This window comes from Pyxicephalus adspersus, chromosome 4 (assembly GCF_032062135.1).
Source record: "Pyxicephalus adspersus chromosome 4, UCB_Pads_2.0, whole genome shotgun sequence".
In the NCBI taxonomy this organism is placed as follows: domain Eukaryota; kingdom Metazoa; phylum Chordata; class Amphibia; order Anura; family Pyxicephalidae; genus Pyxicephalus; species Pyxicephalus adspersus.
The window spans coordinates 135,641,601-135,664,019 of NC_092861.1; the positions used below are offsets into that span (position 1 = coordinate 135,641,601).

The following is a 22,419-nucleotide window of genomic DNA, read 5'->3' on the forward strand; positions in this document are numbered from 1 at the left end:
ACAGGGGATGCCAAGAAATCAGCACTCTTGGAAATAGTTTTGGGAAGCAAGTTAACACTAACCATCAAAAACAGATACTAGAAGTCTATTGTTGTATTTAAGTTGTAATCTTTTAAACCTTTCTCTAACCAAGGTTCCTTTCTTATAGGGTGCTTCAACGTCGACAACTGAAAACTTTGGTCACAGAGCGAAGCGTGCAAGAATGTCTGGAAAATCTCAAGACCTGCCTGGTAAAATCGCTATTGAATCCTCCAATCTGTACAATGATGTGTTTGGTTACTTATTAAAGTTATTGTTTATTTTGATACACAATCCTGTGTGAAGCAAAAAAAAAAAAAAAAGCTGCTCCACTCTGTGCACCTTTTATCAATAGCTGTCTGCATATTTACAAATGTGATCTGAACTAACGACTTTAAAACCATACTTGCTTTTCAATCATGTAGAGATATATTTTTTTTTCAGCCCCATAAACCTTTGGTGTAACCTGGGATGCATTTGTGCACAAGGGTGTAGATAGTGCACGTGTATGAAGTGAGATTTAGCAAGGTCACTATTGTGCTGCTCACAACTCTTGCTGGAGAGAACGGTTTTTGATGAACTGCAAATAAACATTGATATTACTTTTATCTCTTCTGTGGACATGCTTGAGTTTTTATGTTCATAGAATTATACAGTAAGTGCATATCTTAACACAGGGGTGCCCAACAGGTGGATCACGATATACTGGTAGATCGCAAAGGCAACGCGAGTAGATCACGGAGCCCTTCCTTTCAAAATAAACTACCGTGCACAGGGGTTAAGTCCAAGTTTTTATTGTTGGTAGATCATTTTGACTTGGTCATTATTAAAAGTAGCTTGCAAGCCAGAAAAGTGTGGGCATCCCTGTATTAACATATGATTTAAGTTTTAGTCAGACTAGCAAAATCTGGGCCAAAGATAGTCATTCTGTAGTGTGCACTTAAGTGTTCCGACTTGATTTTGGAAATAACTTTGCTTTATTTCCTTTGTTGTTTTTCCATGGAACAAATCTTTCTTGTGTTTAACATTCTGCTGTCTCCATCATACAAGTTTTTGTAAAAAATCATTGATGCTACTATCTTCTGATACTTTAACAGCAGCACCCGCAGAACAGTACCTTCAGGAAAAGCTGCCAGATGAAGTGGTGCTGAAGATCTTCTCTTACCTATTGGAACAGGATCTCTGCAGAGCAGCGTGTGTGTGCAAACGTTTTAGTGAACTTGCAAATGACCCTATTTTATGGTAAGTGTTTTATTGAAGCCTGTTACTGTGCTTGGGATTTGCACTCCTATTTCAGCTTCAAAATTTGTGAATATAAAGTATATTGTCGTATTTCAGCCACACATTTAACATACAAGACAAACAGTTCTGGTCACGGACAATGGCGGAAAGTGTAGTATACACAGTCTGAACTTTCTTAGACCGCACATCTTTGAAATTTCTCTTTGACGTTCATCAAATGTGGATTGTTGATCACATCTTTAAATGTGCTGCTTTAAATAATGCTTTTTTTTCACAAAACACATCTTTATTGGGGATGATTTCCTAATAGTGGTATAATACATGACTACAACATACCTAGTATACCCCTCCCCTCATAAAGGCCTCAAGTGCTGCGCGATCCCATTTTCCACTAACTGACTTTCTATTGTGTGTTGTTCACATGTGTTTTTGGCCTCAGTAACGATCCCGGCTTTGTTGTTCATCTCTTTACACCCTGCACTTTATGGACATGAAGCCATTCACTACTGGTTGCTATGAATTAACAAATTACTTTGAATCAACTTTGTGATCTTCCTTGGATACATTTTGCCACCTACTGAGCCTTTTTGATTGATTAGGCACTAGTAGGGGCAAAATGCTTTGTAGTAAGGCCACAGGTGAAATATTTTGGCTACTTTTGTACAAATAAGGCGTATGTGCCTGACCTACTGCTATGATTAATTTACATGAGGATGAACAGTTCGATTTTGGGAACCTGTAGGAACTTTATAGTAGGTTTAAGCTGAGACTACTTAAAACATAGATAATGTTTTTGAAAGTAGGAAGAACGGGGTAATATTGAACAAAAAACACCTAAAATAAATGGTAAATACCAATTTTTCTCTTTGCAGTTTACACTACAGCGAGCACTGATTAAGGTTGCTTTGACGTCAGTAATCACTCATTTTCCTTACTGACTGCATTCTTATGAAAATGAAGATTGATGTACATATATTCATCATGACTAAATTAGTAATAGTATGTGGATTTTGTGGAGGTATATTTGAAGTAATTGCCCTACTGCAGAAGGGGGCTTGCCTTGATTTTCATAAAATTGTGTCCAAGCAAAGCATTCTTTGTAGATCTTTATTAGGTTTACAAATATAAAGTTATTCTTATTTGTTTCTGTGTATGAAGTTCTTTTCAGCTATTTGTTTACATGTTTGTCCTTACTTGACAAATGATGTGATGATTACTAAGCATGAGTGCTTATATTAAAACCGTACAAACATTGTCCCCATTAAGTTGAAGTTAACAGCATACAGGAATGCTCTATAGGTGAGATCCAGGATTTTCTGGGTTGCTATGATCTTCTCACAGTTGATTAAAATAATAGAAGGCACGGGGTTGCATACAATCTGTACCCATTTACATACTCTTAATAATATTTCTATTAACTAATGTATATTAAATTGTTTTCTTTTAGGAAACGATTATATATGGAAGTGTTTGAGTATACAAGGCCTATGATGCATCCAGAACCTGGGAAATTTTACCAGATTAGTCCTGATGAGTATGAACCTCCAAATCCCTGGAAGGAGAGTTTTCAGCAACTGGTATAATGATCCACTTTTAATTATTATTGGCTATGAGTGTTTACTGTAAAAGAGTTATGGCTGTTCAGTGTATTGATCTAGACAGCTCTAGAATACCAAACTGGTCTTAAAGCCTGCATTGCATAAAGAAAACATGGAATGGCTGTTTGGTGTGTTCACCGCTTTTTTTAGGCAGCTGTCTAGGGGGATGTCTTATTTGGACACAATTTCGGTCTCTGAGGCCAGAATATGTACAGTTGGGGAATAATGTGCATGAATAAAATCTAAAAGCCGCATTACTTTCCTCATTTGTTGCCACTATAGCAGAAGGTCACTCGTTTAATCTGAGTATTCTCTAATTATGAATAGCAGTCTCTTGATGCCCACGGTCTGTAGTTTATTGGTCCCCTGCAAGGCTTTTACCTACCAACTAGAACTGCACAGCATTCTGCTGTCACTCACAGCTACGCTGCTTTGGTCCCCATGAACATTTCAGAACCAGTCAGTGGTTCCTGATCATGTGACTAGCAGACTTGGCAACTATAGTACCATATAGAAGTGATTAGATAGCTTTATGACCATCTGTGTTCTATTACACTACAAATATGGTGGATGCAGCCTAAAATCAACTGTATGTTTGTTTGACCCTGTGATATTTAAGACATATTCTTGATTGTTAAGGGTTTACATTACTTAAAATTCAGCAGCACAAAAAGTGAAAAACGTTTATTATTGAAAGACCACTTTTAAATAATATTAAATTTAAATATTATTTGTTCAAAATTACCAACGTATTTGTATTTTGTTTTATCCTGAACAGTACAAAGGAGCTCATGTCAAACCAGGATTTGCAGAACATTTTTACAGCAATCCTACAAGATATAAAGGCAGAGAAAATATGTTGGTAAGTGTCAGTCAGTTTTTGTGTAGATGGGGTATGTGATTTAAATTGTGGTTTAATTGTTTTGTCTGTTAATGTTTTCTGCTAGTATTACGATACAATTGAGGATGCATTAGGAGGTGTCCAGGAAGCTCACTTTGATGGACTTATCTTTGTGCATTCCGGCATCTATACAGATGAATGGATCTACATAGAGTCCCCAATAACTATGATTGGTGCAGGTAATGTTGCAATATGTATTATTTTAATGTATACTACATAATGTATAACAATGTAGTAAGGTTAAGGTAACTGACAGTTATTTTTCTGTTTATTTGGCATTACAGCACCAGGAAAAGTTGCAGACAAAGTAATCATTGAGAACACTAGAGACTCTACGTTTGTTTTCATGGAGGGTTCAGAAGATGCATATGTGGGGTATATGACAATAAGGGTAAGAATTTTTTTTAACAGATTTAAACTAATCAGATTTTTCCTTTTAGTATGCTTGCATATTGTCTTGACATATGTATCACCTTTTAATATGTGTCACATATAATAATGTGGTTATGTAGCTCTCACATATTATGCTGCACATTATCATTAAGGAATATGAAGCTGTTTGCATCAGTGTCATATACAAAGGAGTTTATAGTACAATTTGCATACTACAGTTTCTGCAGCCTAGTTACCTTACCAATATGGATGTAAAATGGAATCCGATGCACCTAGAAAATAATGTGTATATGGTAGAACATAAAACCACATCTTTAGTGAGGTAAGCTCACAAGACTAAACCAGTCTGAAGTGGCAGCTTACAAGTTATTGTAACTATATAAGGGTACTTTGCTAAGGATTTAACTAATCCATGAAGCCCATGGGTGCTTTTGACACACCAAGTTGCAGGTTTTCGTATGCGGCCTGGCTATGACTGTATGGTGTTGACATCTTTAGGTCCTTGCGCTATTGTCCCAAGGGCTTTCTGTCCCTGAGGTCTGCAATTCATTTTATTTATTCACACAATTTTATTTGGTTTTTCCAGCAACACATAAACATAAGACCATAAACAAATATAAAGACCTAAGGATAATGGATACTGTAGGTGAGAATATAATGCAGAACATGGTGGAGGCAATTTAAATAAGGGGTTGAGAGGGACTGGCTGATAGTATATTGATGTTATGTCAAAACGTCACATATCCTTTCTTCTGTAGATTTTATTGGGTTAATTTGAAAGCCAACGCATGTGTATAAGCTATTTTATTTTCCTATTTTATGCGGGATGTGTTTTATTCCTATCATCTTAACTAGCAGTTCTATTAAAACAGACCTTGCATTTAAAATGTAAGGATGACCATCCTCCCTTTTCATCATCTTTTGTTAACTTCTGCAGAATATACACCAAAGGATACTTCTATGAAGTGTGCATATTACTTTCCACTTGTAGGGCATAGGAAAAAAGATCTGGGAAATGAGAGGTTGTGGGGAAGATGCTGTAGGCATTGTGCCGCAGAGTCTTGTGAGATCTGCATTGAGTTTGCATTTGAGTACTTGCCTTTTCCTGGAATCTCAACAGTAGGATGCTAGCTTTTTAACAAGGAGGAGGCATTTATTTAGGAAGTGGATTTTGCACTGTTTTTGTCTGCTGCCTGGAAAATAATTTTACACTTGGAGCACTACCTGGAAACTTTCATGCTTATTCCACATAAAACTTTTGTTATACCATATATAATAAACTTTCAGTGTTATATTTTATTGCATACTTAGAGAATGTATGAAGCGCTTGATTATGAATATGAAACCTGTTCAACCAGTTGTTCAATTTTTAGATTTCAAATGTTTCTACTCATGTTTTCTTGCAGTTCAACCCTGATGACAAGTCTGCCCAGCACCATAATGCACATCATTGTTTAGAGATCACGGTAAATTGCAGTCCGGTCATTGATCACTGTATAATCCGCAGTACTTGCACAGGTAACTGTTCATGCCAATACAAGGGCTGTAAGATTCTTTTATTTGCCTGGTGGGATTGATTGAGCACAATGCTGTGATTTGCTGTCTTCTCTTGCAGTCGGCTCTGCGGTGTGTGTGAGTGGCCAGGGAGCATGTCCGAACATCAAACACTGCAACATCAGTGACTGTGAAAATGTAGGACTCTATATCACTGATCATGCAGAGGTATTTGAAGCTCCTTCTGCTAACATATTCTTAGGTTCAGTTTTTTTATAGTCCTAATTAAAATTATGCATTTCTAATTTAACATAAAAAGGGGCAATCATATGTTTAAGTAATGTTTAGCTTTGAAAAAACTGTATCAGACTTAAAACACAGATTCAAGGATGTGTTAGTACGGGGCAAGTGCCATTTTGATGTATGTGTTGCATGCACAGCTGACCATACACAAATTCGGATTCACATTTTGATCTTTTGCGTTATTGAAATGTACATAAATTTGTTTAGTGTATAAGGGTCAAGCCTAATTATTTAGGACAAGCCTAAATAACTGTTAGATGATAACACATTACAGACCCTTATGCTACACAGGTAATGGGACTGATCTGTAAAATCTGTAAATCTGTGTCACTAGCTAAGGCAGAACAGCTTAATTTACACTTTGGTTCATTGATTTATACATGGGCTTCTACATTTGGTTAGCTTTATTTAGTGTAGGTGGTGATTATATGTCATTTGTTTGGGTGCCAGGTACAGTAAAGTTTCTAAACTTAGTTTCCCAGCAAAAAATGTAGTTTAATGCTGTTATAGTGGTGGTTTCAGCAGGTTATCAAATTATAAAGTAGAATATAATTAGGTTGGAATTCACTAATGGACAGGAAATTTTCCACACATTTTATTCTCATAAATAATATTAAAAAGAATTTATTTAGTACCAACACATTACGCAGCACTGCACATTAAGTTCTCTAGTTCTAAAATTTTTTTTACAGAAAAAATATCACACACAGCTTTTAACTTTTCAATTTTTCTGTGCTTTATTTTTAATTGATGTTTTCTTTCAGGGGATTTACGAAGACAACGAAATCTCCAATAATGCATTAGCTGGTATTTGGGTAAAAAATCACGGCAACCCCATAATTAGAAGAAACCATATTCACCATGGTCGGGATGTTGGTGTCTTTACTTTTGACCATGGCATGGTGCGTTCTAATCTTTTGTCTGTTAATTATAGGATTTACTGATTATGCTTTGTTTTATTCTACCTTCTGTATATATAACTTAAGCATCTAAAGTGGTTTGCTAGAATGAAGATTTTATATAGTAATAGGTGATCGCGTGTTTGTCTAATTGTGGCTTCGCCTATCTATCCATCCTTATCTATCTATTGATCCTAATCTATCTAGTGGTACCTTGGTATAAGTCCTTAATCTGTTCCAGATCCTTGGACTTATACCAAACAAATTTTCGCATAAGAAATAAAAGGAAAATGATCAATCCGTTCCCATGGAAAAAAATCTTATTGGTATTGGCATAATATACATTGATGGGGCTGTATGAAGTAATTTAAACACTGCCTAATAATAAAATACATAAATAATAAATACAATACAATTAGATGAAATAAATGAAAATGTAACCTCACTTTACCCTGCTGAGAAGAGTTGAGTGCCTACTAGGATGGTGCTGAGAAGGGAGGAGGAGGAGGAGATGTTATGTAATTCACAGAGAGTTACAGCGCGGGTTGTTCACTGAATGGTAGCAACTGGCGTACTGACGCCCGTGGGCAGTCGTGGCTTTGTCACGAGAGAGAAGTAAATAAGGGTAGCGTGCGGTGTTATGACTCATTTTGACCCATACAAGTTCTAGCACAACGAAAGATTTCATTATAAATCTTTTATAAGAAATCTTTAGCAGCTATATAATTTTAAAAGGTTTTTTAAATTCTTACATAAACCTTGATGTGTGCTAGGTTCTCTTTTTTTTTTTTTTTTTTTAAATGAACAAAAATCATTTGGTTTGTTCTCATGTAATTGTTTTATATTACTGTATAATGTTTTAAATTTTACTCTTCTGGTTTTCTTCAGGGCTACTTTGAAAGCTGCAACATCCATAGGAATCGAATAGCAGGCTTTGAGGTAAAAGCCTATGCCAATCCCACAGTAGTCAGGTGTGAAATTCATCATGGCCAAACGGGAGGGATATACGTCCATGAAAAAGGGAGAGGACAGTTCTTGGAGAACAAAATCTATGCAAACAATTTTGCTGGTGTATGGATTACCTCAAATAGTGACCCAACCATACGGTAAGTAATGAATAACATTGTACTTTTTCTGGGGTTGCTAAAATATTGGATGCAGCTCATTTTATGTTTGACACATTTTAGCCACTAGAAAGATCCAGTAGCACAGTTGTGAGACACATTAAAACATTGCCTCTGCATTTTTATGAAGTAGGTAGTTGAGTTCCCAGTAGGTCCACAGTGATGACCCCCCAGAGGAGATTTTCTGTTATGTTAAGCTAAGTAAATTTAAACAGACTTTACCTTGCTGTAGCCCTTGGGTCCTTTCCTGAAAGATACAGCCAATGATTACAGCAGCCATTCAGGTTTCCTCTAACTCAGGTTATCTGTTTGATATAAGGTACTGACTGCCTGTTGTCTTAAATCTAAAATGTTGTTCGCTGGAGCAAAAGTTAGTATTATTGTATTTTGTAAATGCAACATGATGAACAAAATGTTTTTCAGATGGGATCTGCGATTAGGTGGCATTAATACTGTATACAACTCATTAGGAGTGTGCTGTCCCTTTGTTTTGTTTAGGAAAGCCGTATGTCAATAGGAACTTTCATAGAGCATGACACATTGAGCCTGATTTATTAAAGCTCTCCAAGGCTGGACAAGATACACTTCCATCAGTGAAGCTGGGTGATCCAACAAACCTGGAATGGATCTGGTCAAGGTTTCAAAACATTTGCTAACAAATAGCAAATGACTTCACTGATGAAAGTGTATCCTCTCCAGCTTGGGAGAGCTTTAATAAATCAGGGCCCATAGTGTGAACCCATATTTAAAAAAGTGTAGCTCATTGTACATTCTTTGCATGCTTCAGTGCTGGGTTTAATTGACTGTTCACATGTGTGGGAATTTAACGTCATCCAGGGCTGCGCAATCAAGATGCCAAAGCCAGAAAGACTAGTAAAAAATATTTGTGAGGTATCTCAGACATAGCATTTATCTGTGCATTGACTGAATAACTTAACATAAAATGAGAAGTGGTTTTGATTGGGGTCATGTTTTTCTGCTCTTAAGAATGACTAAAATATAATTTTATATACATATTTGTTTTTGTTAAAGGGGAAATGCAATTTTTAATGGAAACCAAGGTGGTGTGTACATCTTTGGTGACGGAAGAGGCCTTATAGAAGAAAATGACATTTATGGTATATATTTTTTGTAGTTCTTTTGTGTGTTATATTTGTATACAGCATTTATGTATTGCTTCTCTCTTGTGCTATTACACAGGTCAACAAAAAATTAGTTTTGATCATAAAAAACCACAGCAAACTTTTCTAAATCAGTTTTTTCGAGCAGAAATCTGATATGTTTTCCGTTTTTCCCTAACACGTACAGTTTTTGAGTTATGAGTACTATTATAGTTAACTTTGTACATGCATGTATTTTGTACTAAGATGTAAGCACCATTGAAGTGAATGTTATTACATCTTCAGTGTGAAGCAAAATAAGGCACACTGTGGTATAGATCTACTGAGCAGTGTCAGTCAGGTACCATTGTTTCTTCAGAAATGCTTGGAGTATGATTTTCTTGTGTACTTCTTGTGTAATCAGCCATCATACTTTCAGTATGGAGTTTGGTTTACCCATGGCCTTTACAAGGTTCTTCCTCAAACCTAACTTGATATGGAGAGGTGGCAGAAGTATTTTATGTGGATCAACCAGAGGCAGAAACGTACTGCTTGTTCCGGGCTCATAGGGATCTCTTTGTAGCGAATTAGGCTTGACGAATTGGTCTCCCGTAGATAGGCTGTCCCACAGGCATAGGAAACAGCAATATTTTGTGAATCCTTCTTGCATTCCCATAAGCAAGCCAATGACCTTTAGATCCCCACAGATGTTCCACGGGGGTGTTTTATACTGGATTGCTTCAAGTAGTAACTTCATGTTGACATAGGACTCCTTTAGGTTAACGGAATGGGCAATCAGTAAATTTGGTTTGGAATTACCATTATGCAGTAAGACTGCTTTCAAGCTTCTTTTAGAGGAATCAGTGAAGATACGCCTTTCAGAAGGAACATGCTCTTGTGACAAACTGTTAGAGTTCATTTATATCATGACACATCATGTAGCACATCATGGTGAGCCATCACTAGTGAAGAACATTGTCAAGTTATGATTGTTTTCCGTAGTGAGTTACAGGGTACACCCTTTGCAAGCAAGTGCTTCTGTTTAAGCCTTTAAGCAAGAAGTTCTGCCTTGTTTTTGGAGAGATTTAAATCGCGAACAAGATCATTCAGCTCTGTGTGGTTCTAAATCTTCATCGGCCAAATAGACAGGATCTGATGATTTGGGGTTGTCACTGGCTGCAACTCCAGCCTATTACTCATCACCTTCTACACAAGCAAGTCCATCATGTGGCGGTACCGGAACTGGCAATGATCATCAAGGAGAACAGGCCTGATTGCAGAATCGAGGCTGGGTTATACAATTTTGTGCTTAGTTTTACCTAAGAATCCACTTTGTTGACGCAGCAAAAATAACCGTTGATTAGATGGTCTCGTGCTTCTCTTCACACCATCAAGATTGCAAATGGCATTGCTGCTTTATGCCGATTTAGCCAAGTCACGCAGTCCGTTGGAACAACTGGTACAGATAACATGTGGAGCCCAAGATTTATCCTGGTCACCAAGTGGACAGCCGAAATATAATTTATATATCTTTTTAGGTTTTGTGGTAATTTGGTGACGTGCTTTCGTCGTGAATGAACCACACACATAACAGAAACTATCTGGATCATTAAGGCAATTTCTAGGCATGATAAATTAAATCAATCGTAGTTAGTGTGGTCTCTAACCTTAAAAAAAGAAAACTGTCATTAAATGTTGTAATATGTTAAGGCTATTTATAACAAATTTCACACAATATATAATTACCTGCATCAAAAAACTAGACGTGCTAGAGAAAAACTGAACACAGATTTGAAATTTGCATCAAAAAAACTACACAGTCCACATAGTTATATCTGATGAAAATGACATGTTGACCCGTGTTATTATTTTGTCTCAACAGGCAATGCTTTAGCAGGAATACAGATACGTACAAACAGCTGCCCCATTGTCCGGCATAATAAAATCCACGATGGCCAGCACGGTGGAATCTATGTGGTGAGTTGTCATGAATATATCACAATCTAAGCTAAATGTATACTGTAAATATTCAAGTGTAAACAAAGATTTTTCAACCTGAAGTAAGTTTGTGTCACACCAGTAGTTTGTGATGTGTCCCAGTGTAAAGTGTAACAAATTCTTGCCACGCAGTTAATTCGATTTTGTTACACACTGCATGAAGACATCTACATTATTACCAGGTGTCCAACAGTAATGTATAGAAGATCATTTAAAAGCAAGTCATCTATCCTAACCAACTCAAGAAGACAAAATAACTTGTAAAAATTGGGAAGAAGGTATAAGCCCTTGTGACTTTAATTTGGACTTTTAATTTGGAATCATTTGGAATAGACAAAAGAAAAAAATTCAATTGTTCCTGGTCTTACTAACTTTTAATATCATCTTTCATTTATAGCATGAAAAAGGACAGGGTGTAATTGAAGAAAATGAGGTCTATAGTAACACATTAGCTGGAGTTTGGGTGACAACGGGAAGTACTCCAGTGCTAAGAAGGAACAGGATACACAGTGGAAAGCAGGTGAGGAAAAAATCCAGCCTTGTTGGTAATTTGTTCCATGCTAATGCTTTGCTATTGCATTCCATTCAGTGCATGCCATACTAGGAATTTTAGCATGTTTTGTCCTTTATTATTGATAATCGATCAAAGTTATTGATAATCAAAGTTTACTACTCCTATAGAATTTTCTCTGCTTGTAGATTAAATGAGACTCTGAGTAGTTGTAGATCTGCGAATGAATATTGGTGTAAACTTGGGTTGTTTACCGCTTCCTATGCTTTTCATGGGGTTTGTAGTTCCTCCATATTCAAAGGGCTTATGGGTTTATACCAGATACATGGAAGCAAATATACACAACCAGTCATAAATACCTGTTTTTTTTTCACCCCCCTCCCATAGGTCGGTGTATACTTCTATGACAATGGACATGGTGTACTAGAAGACAATGACATCTATAATCATATGTATTCTGGAGTTCAAATACGGTAAGAACATTTTTTGTATAGGTGCAAGGTATTTGCACTTATTTATCTGATCCATTTCTGATGGCAATGGGTGCTGAACTAACAAATTGACATCTACTTGACATCTACATCACCTGAAATCCCTTGAAATCTGAATTAATTAAACTCTCAGGCCCTATCAGTGGTGGTTCTTTCCAAACCCTAAAACACTTCTGTGTCCTGTATTAATATGAGAATTGGTGGAAGGAACCACCATGGATAATGGGGAGAGTTAATTATATACCGTATGTATTTTCTTTTTCACCGTTTGATAAATTACTAATTCCTACTCCAAAACATTTTGGATGTGCAGCACGGCACTTTGTTACCTTTCTAAATTTATAGTGTTCATTACCCTCACTTTGCCCCACAAATCTTTGTGAAATAATTAGAAACACTTGTGTGTGCGCTTTCTTGTCTGAGCTGCTGAATGGAAGATGGTGTCAGTCAACAGGATCCTTGATAAGGAGTACAAGGTCATTGGGTTCTTTTCAGATAAAAAGCATTTGAAAAAAGTGGCAGACGATTTCATTGTGTTAGTTTTAGAGAGCAATAATCAAGCTTGGAGAAACCCAAGAGGGCCACTTTCTCCATTTTAGATTTGAGACTGTCATTGAAACTACAAATGTGTTCTTTGCATTCATTTAACCTTGAATTTTTGTTTTATCATCCATAATACACTTTGTAAATATGGCAGTCATTTTACAAACTTATGTTTCCTTTAGGCACTGAGGAGGACATCATACCTGTCAATTCTGACCGAGTGGCAGGACATTTCTTCTAAAAAAGCTACATTTTGTCACTGCTTTACTTTGAAAAATTGTAAAAAAAAAAAAAAAAAAAAGCATGCCCAATGTTCTAATAGTATGCTATATAGGACTGATCTGCAAGAAACCCCTAAAAGGATGTTTCAAACATACAGTTAGAGATGTGATACACAGACTGATAGCAAATTTTACAACATATAATGCAGGCTAACTTATTAAGGGCAAAAATAGGTAGATACTGTCAAAAAGGAAAAATAAAATGCATAGTTTTCAATTACCTTACGAAAAAGGCTTTTCTGGCATCTTTCATTTTACATGTTCTTGGCATATCCCTGCAGTCCTAATATGATAATCTAAGGCTGTGTACACACATCAGATGATTCTCGCCTGATATGAACAGTTGTGCTTGTCTCGGGCGAGAATGTGAGATGTGTACAGTGATTGCTTGACGTTATTCACAGTCTATCTGATAGGGAAAGACTGCTATAAAAGTCAAGGGAGCAGAGCACATCTTTCACATCATGAACAATCATTTCCAGCGATGAAAATTGCACATGTGTACGCATTTTACGTGGCACACTTATCTAAACTGTTTAATGGTTGCATTGATGCAGTTCTGTGATCAGGGAGCCCTTATCAAGGTTAAAAAAGGGGCAAATTATGTTAGCAAGACCCTTTACAGTATTAACAATGGACTGAATTACATGATAATGGAATGGCTTACCTCCCTTGTATTGTATACTGCATTTTAAATAAAATGATAATTTTTCTTTATTTAGGACTGGAAGCAACCCTAAGATTAGACGGAACAAAATCTGGGGAGGTCAGAATGGTGGAATACTTGTCTATAATTCTGGTGAGTGATTTAGGTAAAATGTCCTCTATTCTTCTTGAATATCCACGCACATTTACTAATAGCAATACTTTTGGTTCTTCACAACAGGGCTTGGCTTTATTGAAGACAATGAGATTTTTGACAATGCAATGGCTGGCGTTTGGATAAAAACAGACAGCAATCCAACGTTAAGGCGAAATAAAATCCATGATGGGAGGGATGGAGGGATCTGTATATTTAATGGAGGCAGAGGTAAGATATTCCGAATTTCCTTGAGCTTGCATGGTGGTGATCGCTGAATATAATCTCTCACTCTGATACCTGGTGCTTATCGGTTTGTGAGTTGAGTTGGGAGAATGCTGAAATTACACTAATTTATTTTTTATTTCGCGTGCACTAGGCAACACCAGAAATTTAGTAGCACCTGACAGGCAAGCAAACTCTGTGATGACATATGCCTTTAGGGAAATCTCTCAAAGCGTGTACATAATGTTTTGCTGAGGAGTCTAGGTTACCTTTTATTACAAGGAAGCTTTTGCTTACAAAGGGTCTCCATCTGTCATGAATAATCCAGCACAGTACACAGTTACCCAGTATCTACAGATGGAGCATATATGTAGAGATGGATTTTTTTTTCCAGCACATATACATAGGTAAATCATTAAAACTGTTTGTTGTACCAAAGCCTATTCTTTCAAAAAAACCTAGCAGACATTTTTGTGGCAAATTTAAAATACCATATTTATCACTAGCTGATTGTATTCTTTGGCAATCTGCGCTATATTCAGTTTCTTCTAGATCAGGTTCAGTATTTTCCAAAGATCATTGTGATAACCCCAAATTCATGGGCCTCAGCACAACCTGTTTACTCCACAGTCTAATATATTACTGTAGTACATTTCAAGTTCTCCGTATGTGTAAAGGTACTGTACTGTTGTCATCTAGCAATGTTTTTGAATACCAACACATCTTCTCTGCTAGGGTTGCTTGAAGAAAATGACATCTTCAGGAATGCTCAAGCTGGAGTGCTGATCAGCACCAACAGTCACCCTGTCTTAAGGAAAAACCGAATATTTGATGGATTTGCTGCAGGTTGGTAATTTGTGATCAGCATTGCTAAACCCTGACCGATGTCATAAAACTGATTTGGTTTCAACCATCAGATATGCTTTATTTTAATGGTAATAAAGGATGGCAGTCAGTAATGTCTAAAAAGACGCATAGGGGCATTTGTTTGGGAAAAGGGTTTTGCTGAAGGGGCAATTTTGAGCTGCTTGATTTTAGTAAAAGACATAGGGAACCACTAGTCACCCTCTACATTTCTGGCAGTACAAGACATGCTTGCATGCCTGGAGTCTCTGAACCCCAAATAAATTTAGGGATCCTAAATTACAAGCAATGCTATATCTGTGCCAGAACTGGAACAGAGAGGTCTCGAAAATAGTAAAATAACTACCACTACCATGAGATTATTTAGGTTCCAGAGAATAGCAGGACGGTTGGCTTTTATAGAGTCTGTGATACTATGAAGCAAGATTAACCCCCAGATGGTATGGCGATTTAGTAATCCACTGAAACGTGGAAGTAATCCATATGTTAAAGCTAGAGACTTCTTTTCATTTATATGTGGACCTGCAAGTTGGGCTAAATGAGAACGTGTTTGTTATAAAAAGGCAAGGCAGAGAGATGTGGGAAGGTCAGTGGTAACAAGATATCAGCAAAAGGCATTCGGGTCTACAACCGACCAGCCACTTTTATACCTTTCATATGAGTCTGGAGGTGCAAGAAATGAGAAAGGCTCAATCGCTAGAATAAATGATCAGAGAAAGGGGACACCCCTGACGAGTGCCACAGTTAATTTGAAATAGGGGACTGAAACTCACATTATTGCAAACAAGCAAAAGATGATACAGTGCCTGAATGCAGTTAAAATAAAAAAAAAAGGTAGGGCCTTGTCCGTAAGACATTTGGTTAATCAAGTGGGAGGAACAAGCCCTTAAGAGACCATTCCAGAGAACATTGAAAACCCTGACTGAGAGGCACAAACTGGTTTGCCCCAATTGATAAGGTGATTTTAAACATTAGTTCAGTCTTGTTGTGAATCCATGCTGGGGTTAGGGAGCATCACTATGTGAGAAGAGCGCATGACATGTTTGAAGTGGGACCCCTGATGAACCCCATTAAACAGAGCAACCAGATAAGGGGCTACAACATCTGCACATTATAAAACTGCTGTGAAACCAACTGGACCCAATAGAATGAGGTTCTCCTAAAATTCTATCGCATCCTCTACTAAAAAGTGGAAAGAGTGGAATAAGGCTTAGAGACAATTAAGGCAACCAAGTTAGGACTAGGCAAAAAATTGCTGCCTAAATGGACGTCAACTTGCCTTTTTTTTTTTTCTTTTCTTTCCTAAATTAGCAGTTCTGAATGCTTTGAATTCAAAAACTAGAATATTCCAAAAAGGTCTTGTTTTACTGCCTAATACAGGGAATGGGGCAGACAAAGTGCCATCTATACATCCAAAATTGTAATTTTTATCTCAAAAGCATAGGGTAAGTCCTAGGAGGCTGTATATCTTTTGTTTTGATAACTAATAATATATATTCTTCAGTCCATATTCTCACCATGCTGTAAGTGCAGTAATATTCAGCTTTTTCTAGACCAATATAGACTATGGAGAGATCTGACTCCAGTCTCTGGTGGGCTGGTTGTGCATGGTGTGGTGTGTAGCTGCTTTTCAGACCCTACTTTGGGTAACTTATTTGTGGAGCACTTTCAAGGTCTAAAACCATTGAAATTATCAGTAATTTGACTTACCCAAGCACAGGAGCTACTGTAACATCATTGAATCGTTTTAACATTGAGAATAACGTATCTCAATTCAACTCATGTTTCCTTACTAGATGGTCTTTAATTTTTTTTGCCTGTTCCTGTTGGAGCCTTGGCTAAATTCACAAATTTTGTGGTGGAGAATGACTTTCTGCTATCGCAGGTCAGGTATCTGGTCCTATCCCCTTTAACTTGAGATCTTCCAAATCCTATTTGTTACAGGGAAAATTCTTGCTTGGTGTAAAGTAATGGCCCAGTTATGGTAGAAAGACTTGGCAAGTAGCTTACAGGTCTAGGTTGGTGTTGTCCCAGGGTTTTTCACGTGTCCCCTTTTGGTATCTGGTCAGTAATGGATTATTTCTTTAGAACTTTTCAAGTTTCCCTGTTTGTTTTTGGTTATGGAGATCACAGGGAGGTTTGTTGACATCTCTTGGTATTTTTTTATGTGTTGCTGGTTGTTGCTCAGACCTTTCTTCTCTGCAGTTGAGCATTCCTGATTCTGGCTGCAGATGTCCAGTCTTTCTCATTTGCTTGTTAGACAGATAACTCAGTAGAACATTTTGATGATGTGCCCACCTTCTCAGTTGAATGGTTTTGTGCATCCCAGTTGTATTCTATTCATGTGGCCTTCACTGACTGATTAGGAGATATTTTGTAAGAACTTGCTGTAAAATCCACCCCTGTGACATTTCTCACACCTATCGTACTGCTTGCTTCACATTTGAAAAAAAAATTTTTTTGCATGAAATTAATCTGAAATATTTTCATTTGTTGATAGGTATTGAAATTACCAACCATGCCACTGCGACCCTAGAAGGCAATCAGATATTCAACAACCGTTTCGGAGGGCTTTTCCTGGCTTCTGGTGTAAATGTTACTATGAAAGGTAATTTATTGTGTATTGGTGTTATATGTATATTATCTCAAGAACTAGATTGTACCTAATTATTGAAAGGTTTGAGTCTCACCCCGAAGTGCCAATTGTTTCATGGGGAGCATGGCTAAGTCGCACACACTCACATCAGTCCTATAGGAAAGCTTTTGTGAAATGTAGAATAGAGCTGCATTTCAGTAATGTGTCCCTGCCAGTTGGATATATATATATATTTTTTTTCCTTTTGAAAAGCTGTGAATCATATTTCTGTAATGGTTGAAAATGGATTTTCTTTCAGATAACAAAATAATGAACAATCAGGATGCTATAGAAAAAGCAGTCACGAGAGGCCAGTGTCTATACAAGATTTCAAGTTATACCAGCTACCCAATGCACGATTTCTACAGGTAAATCTTGCTGTCCCCAGACCCAGCAAGGAAACAAGAACTGCGAGTTGATTGTTTTCACACGTGCTGCAGCGTGAATGATTGGCTACACCAGTGTTTCTCAACCTTTTTAACATAGGATCCCTTAAAAAAAAACTTTCAGGTCTTGGGGAATCCCTACTATAATTACTATATTCACAACTCACAGTAAAGTAGGACGAATGCCTCTTATATCGCTGGCCAAGGGCAAGAATTTCAACTTTACTGATCACCAAAATCATTATTGGTGTCAGTGGTAACTGACCTGAGTCACAAATTGCTCATTGCTCCAGGAAAGCCTAGGGCTCCATGGAACCCTGGTTGAGAAACACTGGACTACACCATTCTGAGCAAATACATTTTAGAACGGTGTAGATGTGACATTCTGGTTCAGGAGACACTTCATCCCTCACGGACTGGTAACATACCAGTATTAATGTATCGGGGTGAGAGGTCCCGCAATGTTTCGAGCAACAAGGGAAAATATAATTTTGCAGTATGCTGTAAGAGCGTACACATATATCTGTCACTGTCTTAAGTCGTTCTTACAGTCTATGGCCCTACACTGGCAGACTTTGTCACAGCATTTGTCTGTTGGTCTGGCAGCCATCATATAGGATTTTACCCTGAAACTTGTTAGCACAATTTTTTACCCCCTCTTGGTAAACTGAAGATCGGACTTCATTCATCAGATATGCAGTGCAGTCTCATGTTTACATTTCAGTTTTCCTCCTATTGCCTTTACTGCAGTGAGCTCCTCCAATAGATCCTTGGATAGGGGTGATTAGGGTCTGCTGGTTTATTAATGCCTGCATTAGCTGTCTGGCCTTGATGTGTCTGAAGGAACTATTGTGTTTTTAACCAGGTTATGGCTTTAAATATTTCCTTGTAAAAGTGCATGATGTAATCATGGGAGGGGAAAAATTAAACTGTCCCCTGCCTCCTAAATTCAATGTTACTCAGAGTTGATCTTTTGTTTTATTAGATGTCACACCTGTAACACAACAGACCGCAATGCCATCTGCGTGAACTGCATTAAGAAATGTCACCAAGGACATGATGTAGAGTTTATTAGGCATGATAGGTAAGTACAGAGAACCCTTTTTTTTCTTTTCTCTGTTGTGTATATTTTTAGGTTCTTTCTAATACTTTCATCTCTATGCAGGTTCTTCTGTGACTGCGGTGCCGGAACACTGTCTAATCCTTGTACATTAGCTGGAGAGCCCACACATGACACAGATACATTATATGACTCTGCTCCGCCTATAGAATCTAATACATTGCAACACAACTGAACTTATTTACAAAGGGGAAGTCCTGCCATTCTAACTGTTATAAACTTTTTTTTTTTAAAATTAAAAGAAAATTAAAACAAAAAATTGCCCAATTCTGGAAGACTGATGTTGATATGAGCATACGCCACTTGCCAAAAAAGGAAGTAGAAGAGGCAATATGTGACTCAGGATGTAAAGGAAGAACTGGGCATTTTGTTTTTTTTATTTTAGCATTACACAAAGACTTTTGGAAGGACAGAAGTGAAGAAATAATAAGCTACTGTTTGTATAGACGCTGCCCTCTGCTGGTGTTCTTATAGGCAGCAGCTTAGAGGCGGCCACATTTGCAGTAGTTCTATCCTGTAGACAGGCAGCATTTGTTGTTGCTGCTGAACACACACGGACATGGGTACCAATTGCTTTTTTTGTAACATGGTAAAATGTGAGCTAGCACTTCTGCATTTCTTTTGATTTTTTTTAACACTTATTCAGAATGAGATATTTTAATGCTTTAATCTCATGTAGTTTTTTTTTTTATTTTTTAATTTCAAGCACAGTTTATTGTACTTGAATGTGTCCTGTTTTGTTAGCCCACCATAGCATTGCTGTAAAACTGTACTCATGTCCCAGTATCTATGTTCTTTCTATGAAAGAGGAAAAACACTAATCTTAATCCAGCAATTTTTCTGGTATCCTTTTGGAAAAGTTAGAATGTTGTCTCCTTTCCTCTCGTACCCTCCCTGTGACAGTCTTCATTTACATAATGCCCCGAACGAGGACAGTTGTGTGAGGAGACGCTGAAACAGAGTGTGTACGCTTCCATCACTCCCCTATGCAGCGGGGTGGGTGTTGACTTTGGTTTAAAGTTTACTGTAGTCTCCTCAGATTGCGCCTGTTTGTTACTGTTCATTTTTTGTTTGAACAGCCTGGAACTTGTATACTGCTGGAAATTTTGAGATTTCCTGCTCCTTATGAAGCTGAGACAAGCATATATAGAGTTTCATAGCTTATTTTTTTTTTTGTTTTGGTTTCCTCCTTTTTTATTTTTTTCCCCCATTTATATGTATTGGTGACAGTGGGTAATCAAACAGCCTGAAAGTGTATGCATGTACCATAACATCTAGACTTAATATATTGTGGAGTATTCAATAACCATTATGTAGAGGGTAGGTATGAAATAAAAGGGGTTTAATTTCCTAGGAAAGAAAAATGGAAATATGGTCATTTTTAAAAAATAAAGTTTATTAGATCATAAATGTGTGAAAACCAGCCTTGTGAATAAACACCAAAAAACAATGTTGCTTTTTTTTTTATGTATATATTTAACAATTTAGATCATCTGCAGTAGTTTGTTGATAGCTGGGACTTCATAGGTATGTGTGTTCAGCAATGTGTTCAATTGCCTGTGATGAAAAAAGAAACGCATTAACAAGGCTCTTAGAATTTTAATGCTTCCACAGTCAAAGGTTTAGGAGAAACTTGTTCAAGGTTTTTTTATTTTAAAATAAAATCTGTGCGCCTTTCCCTTTTGAAAATGTCCATTGCCTGGTTTCCGGACTAAAGCTACAGATTATTCTTCCTACATTTTATTCCAGGTTGGTGACAAATAGCAGCAACTATGTTTTTCTATACGCATTAGACAGATGTATGAGTACTGTAGGAAATGCAGAGATTCTAGCATTTAAATGTATGTCAATTTGTTTTTAGTAAAATACAGAACTGTTTTATACTCTAGCATTGCCTTCAGTTATGACAATTGACATTATGCTCACCCAAGATTTCACTTCCTCCAAATTCTTTTTTTTATTTCACTTTTTGTGCTTTTACTACAGCTCCCCTTCTGTATTATATTTTGCACAGCTTTCCTCGGTGCATATCTGAATAAAGCTTACCTATTTTTTTTATATCTAGGTCAGGGTTATAGGATTCTGGTTATCTTGAAAAGCTGTGCACTTGGAGGTTTGCTTTTAGAAACAATAGATTTTAGGGTAAAAGCTGCTCTAAGGTCCTCTATTTCAATACACATTTTCTTGTGTAAGATTGTTCTAAGATTCTGCAAGCATATATACAATACTGATCTATGGCCAACTGCCGCCTTTATTCATTTAGGTTAGGTTTTTTTCCCCTAAAAAAAAAAAAACATACTTGCAGCTTTATCTGGAATCATTTAAGCCTAAAGATATGTGCAGAAAATGGGGGATATACACTCTACACAGCAGAAGAGCTGCAGACAACCACTTATCACCTTAAAAGGCCTTCATTAGGGTGTTGGTACAAACTACACCTACAGTAATATTTTTTATATCAAATCAGGCTTTTACATAGCTAAACTTGTAACAATGATTATTCAATTGCTTCCTCCAAATCTACATGCAGTCTGAATATGCAACTGGTGCTTCTTCCAGAAATCTCAACAGTATATATACACCTCAAACCTACCTGAATATCTTCACAGACAGTGTGATCCTTTCAAACTCCCGTGCTTTCCTGTGTCCAGTCTGAATGATATCATCAGGTATGTTAGCCAACCTTGCAGCATTGAATCCATAGCTTTTTGGACATGCCCCCTTGATAAACTTGTATAGGAAAGTGATGGTTTCCTGCGTAGGATCTTCACATTCATTTTCAACCATACAGGCCTAGAAAAAAAAGGCCCATAAGTATAACGGAAGGTTTGTAGAAAAACATCACTTTTTAGGATGCAGCTTTCACTTACCATATGGCCCAGCCGTACTGCTGTTGTGTGGGAGTAGTCTTCCACCAGCGAGTGGTAGTGGGTTGAAAACAATGTGCGGCATCTGATTCTTTCAGAAAGTTCCTTTACCACAGCACTGGCTATAGCTGTTCCATCAAATGTAGCTGTGCCACGGCCTACAAGTTACATAACACAGACACATGCAACTATTACAATCAGGTATGTTAAGTGGTAGACAGAAAGTCTGTTTAATAGACCAAATATGCTTGCATACCACAGCTTATGTTCATTCACGTAGATGGAGAGTCAAGTCACACTTGATTGCACCACACCCAAAATAAACAAAAGGTGGGAGTTTTTTTTTTTTGTTTTTTTTTTACATCCCTCTTCTAGAAGAAGCCAAGTTGAAGCACATTAATATTGGGAGCTAGAAGCAAAAGCGTAAAAGAAAGGCAGGAGGGCTTATAGGACAACTCTTCATCAGCAGCTCCTGTTTTGTACCAGTACCCATCTAGAAAAACTAAAGAATTGCACCCAACACCGCTTCCCAGATGAGTGACTGCTTATTCATGAAAACATTTTTGCTCAGCCCTGGGCAATTTACAAACCACTCTGTAATTGACCAAGGAGAACAGATGACTCAAT

General features: G+C 37.2%; 2 protein-coding genes across 3 annotated transcripts in view; one reads left to right on the forward strand and one right to left on the reverse strand.

Annotated features, from left to right (window-relative positions):
• FBXO11 (F-box protein 11) lies at window positions 1-20,375 on the forward strand. Of its 2 annotated transcripts, none has more exons than XM_072409736.1 (21): window positions 1-230; window positions 1,116-1,260; window positions 2,708-2,837; window positions 3,637-3,720; window positions 3,806-3,938; window positions 4,044-4,150; window positions 5,559-5,670; window positions 5,768-5,874; window positions 6,714-6,851; window positions 7,737-7,954; window positions 9,005-9,090; window positions 10,955-11,049; window positions 11,468-11,590; window positions 11,969-12,054; window positions 13,619-13,695; window positions 13,783-13,926; window positions 14,656-14,766; window positions 17,285-17,392; window positions 17,679-17,787; window positions 18,791-18,889; window positions 18,971-20,375. In XM_072409736.1, the coding sequence occupies exons 1-21, from the start codon at window positions 203-205 to the stop codon at window positions 19,098-19,100; spliced, it is 2,370 nt and encodes a 789-aa protein (XP_072265837.1). In that variant the 5' UTR covers window positions 1-202; the 3' UTR covers window positions 19,101-20,375. The 2 variants fall into 2 exon arrangements, with proteins under 2 accessions (XP_072265837.1, XP_072265838.1); XM_072409737.1 differs by having other exon boundaries at window positions 1,119-1,260.
• MSH6 (mutS homolog 6) overlaps window positions 20,301-22,419 on the reverse strand; it is a 14,100-nt gene continuing 11,981 nt past the window's right edge. The window contains exons 8-10 of the mRNA XM_072409735.1: window positions 21,796-21,950; window positions 21,519-21,718; window positions 20,301-20,482 (exon numbers count right to left, since the gene is read on the reverse strand). Of these exons, the coding sequence (XP_072265836.1) occupies window positions 20,410-20,482; window positions 21,519-21,718; window positions 21,796-21,950 (428 nt within the window). The 3' untranslated portion in view covers window positions 20,301-20,409. The remainder of the gene's footprint in view (window positions 20,483-21,518; window positions 21,719-21,795; window positions 21,951-22,419) is intronic.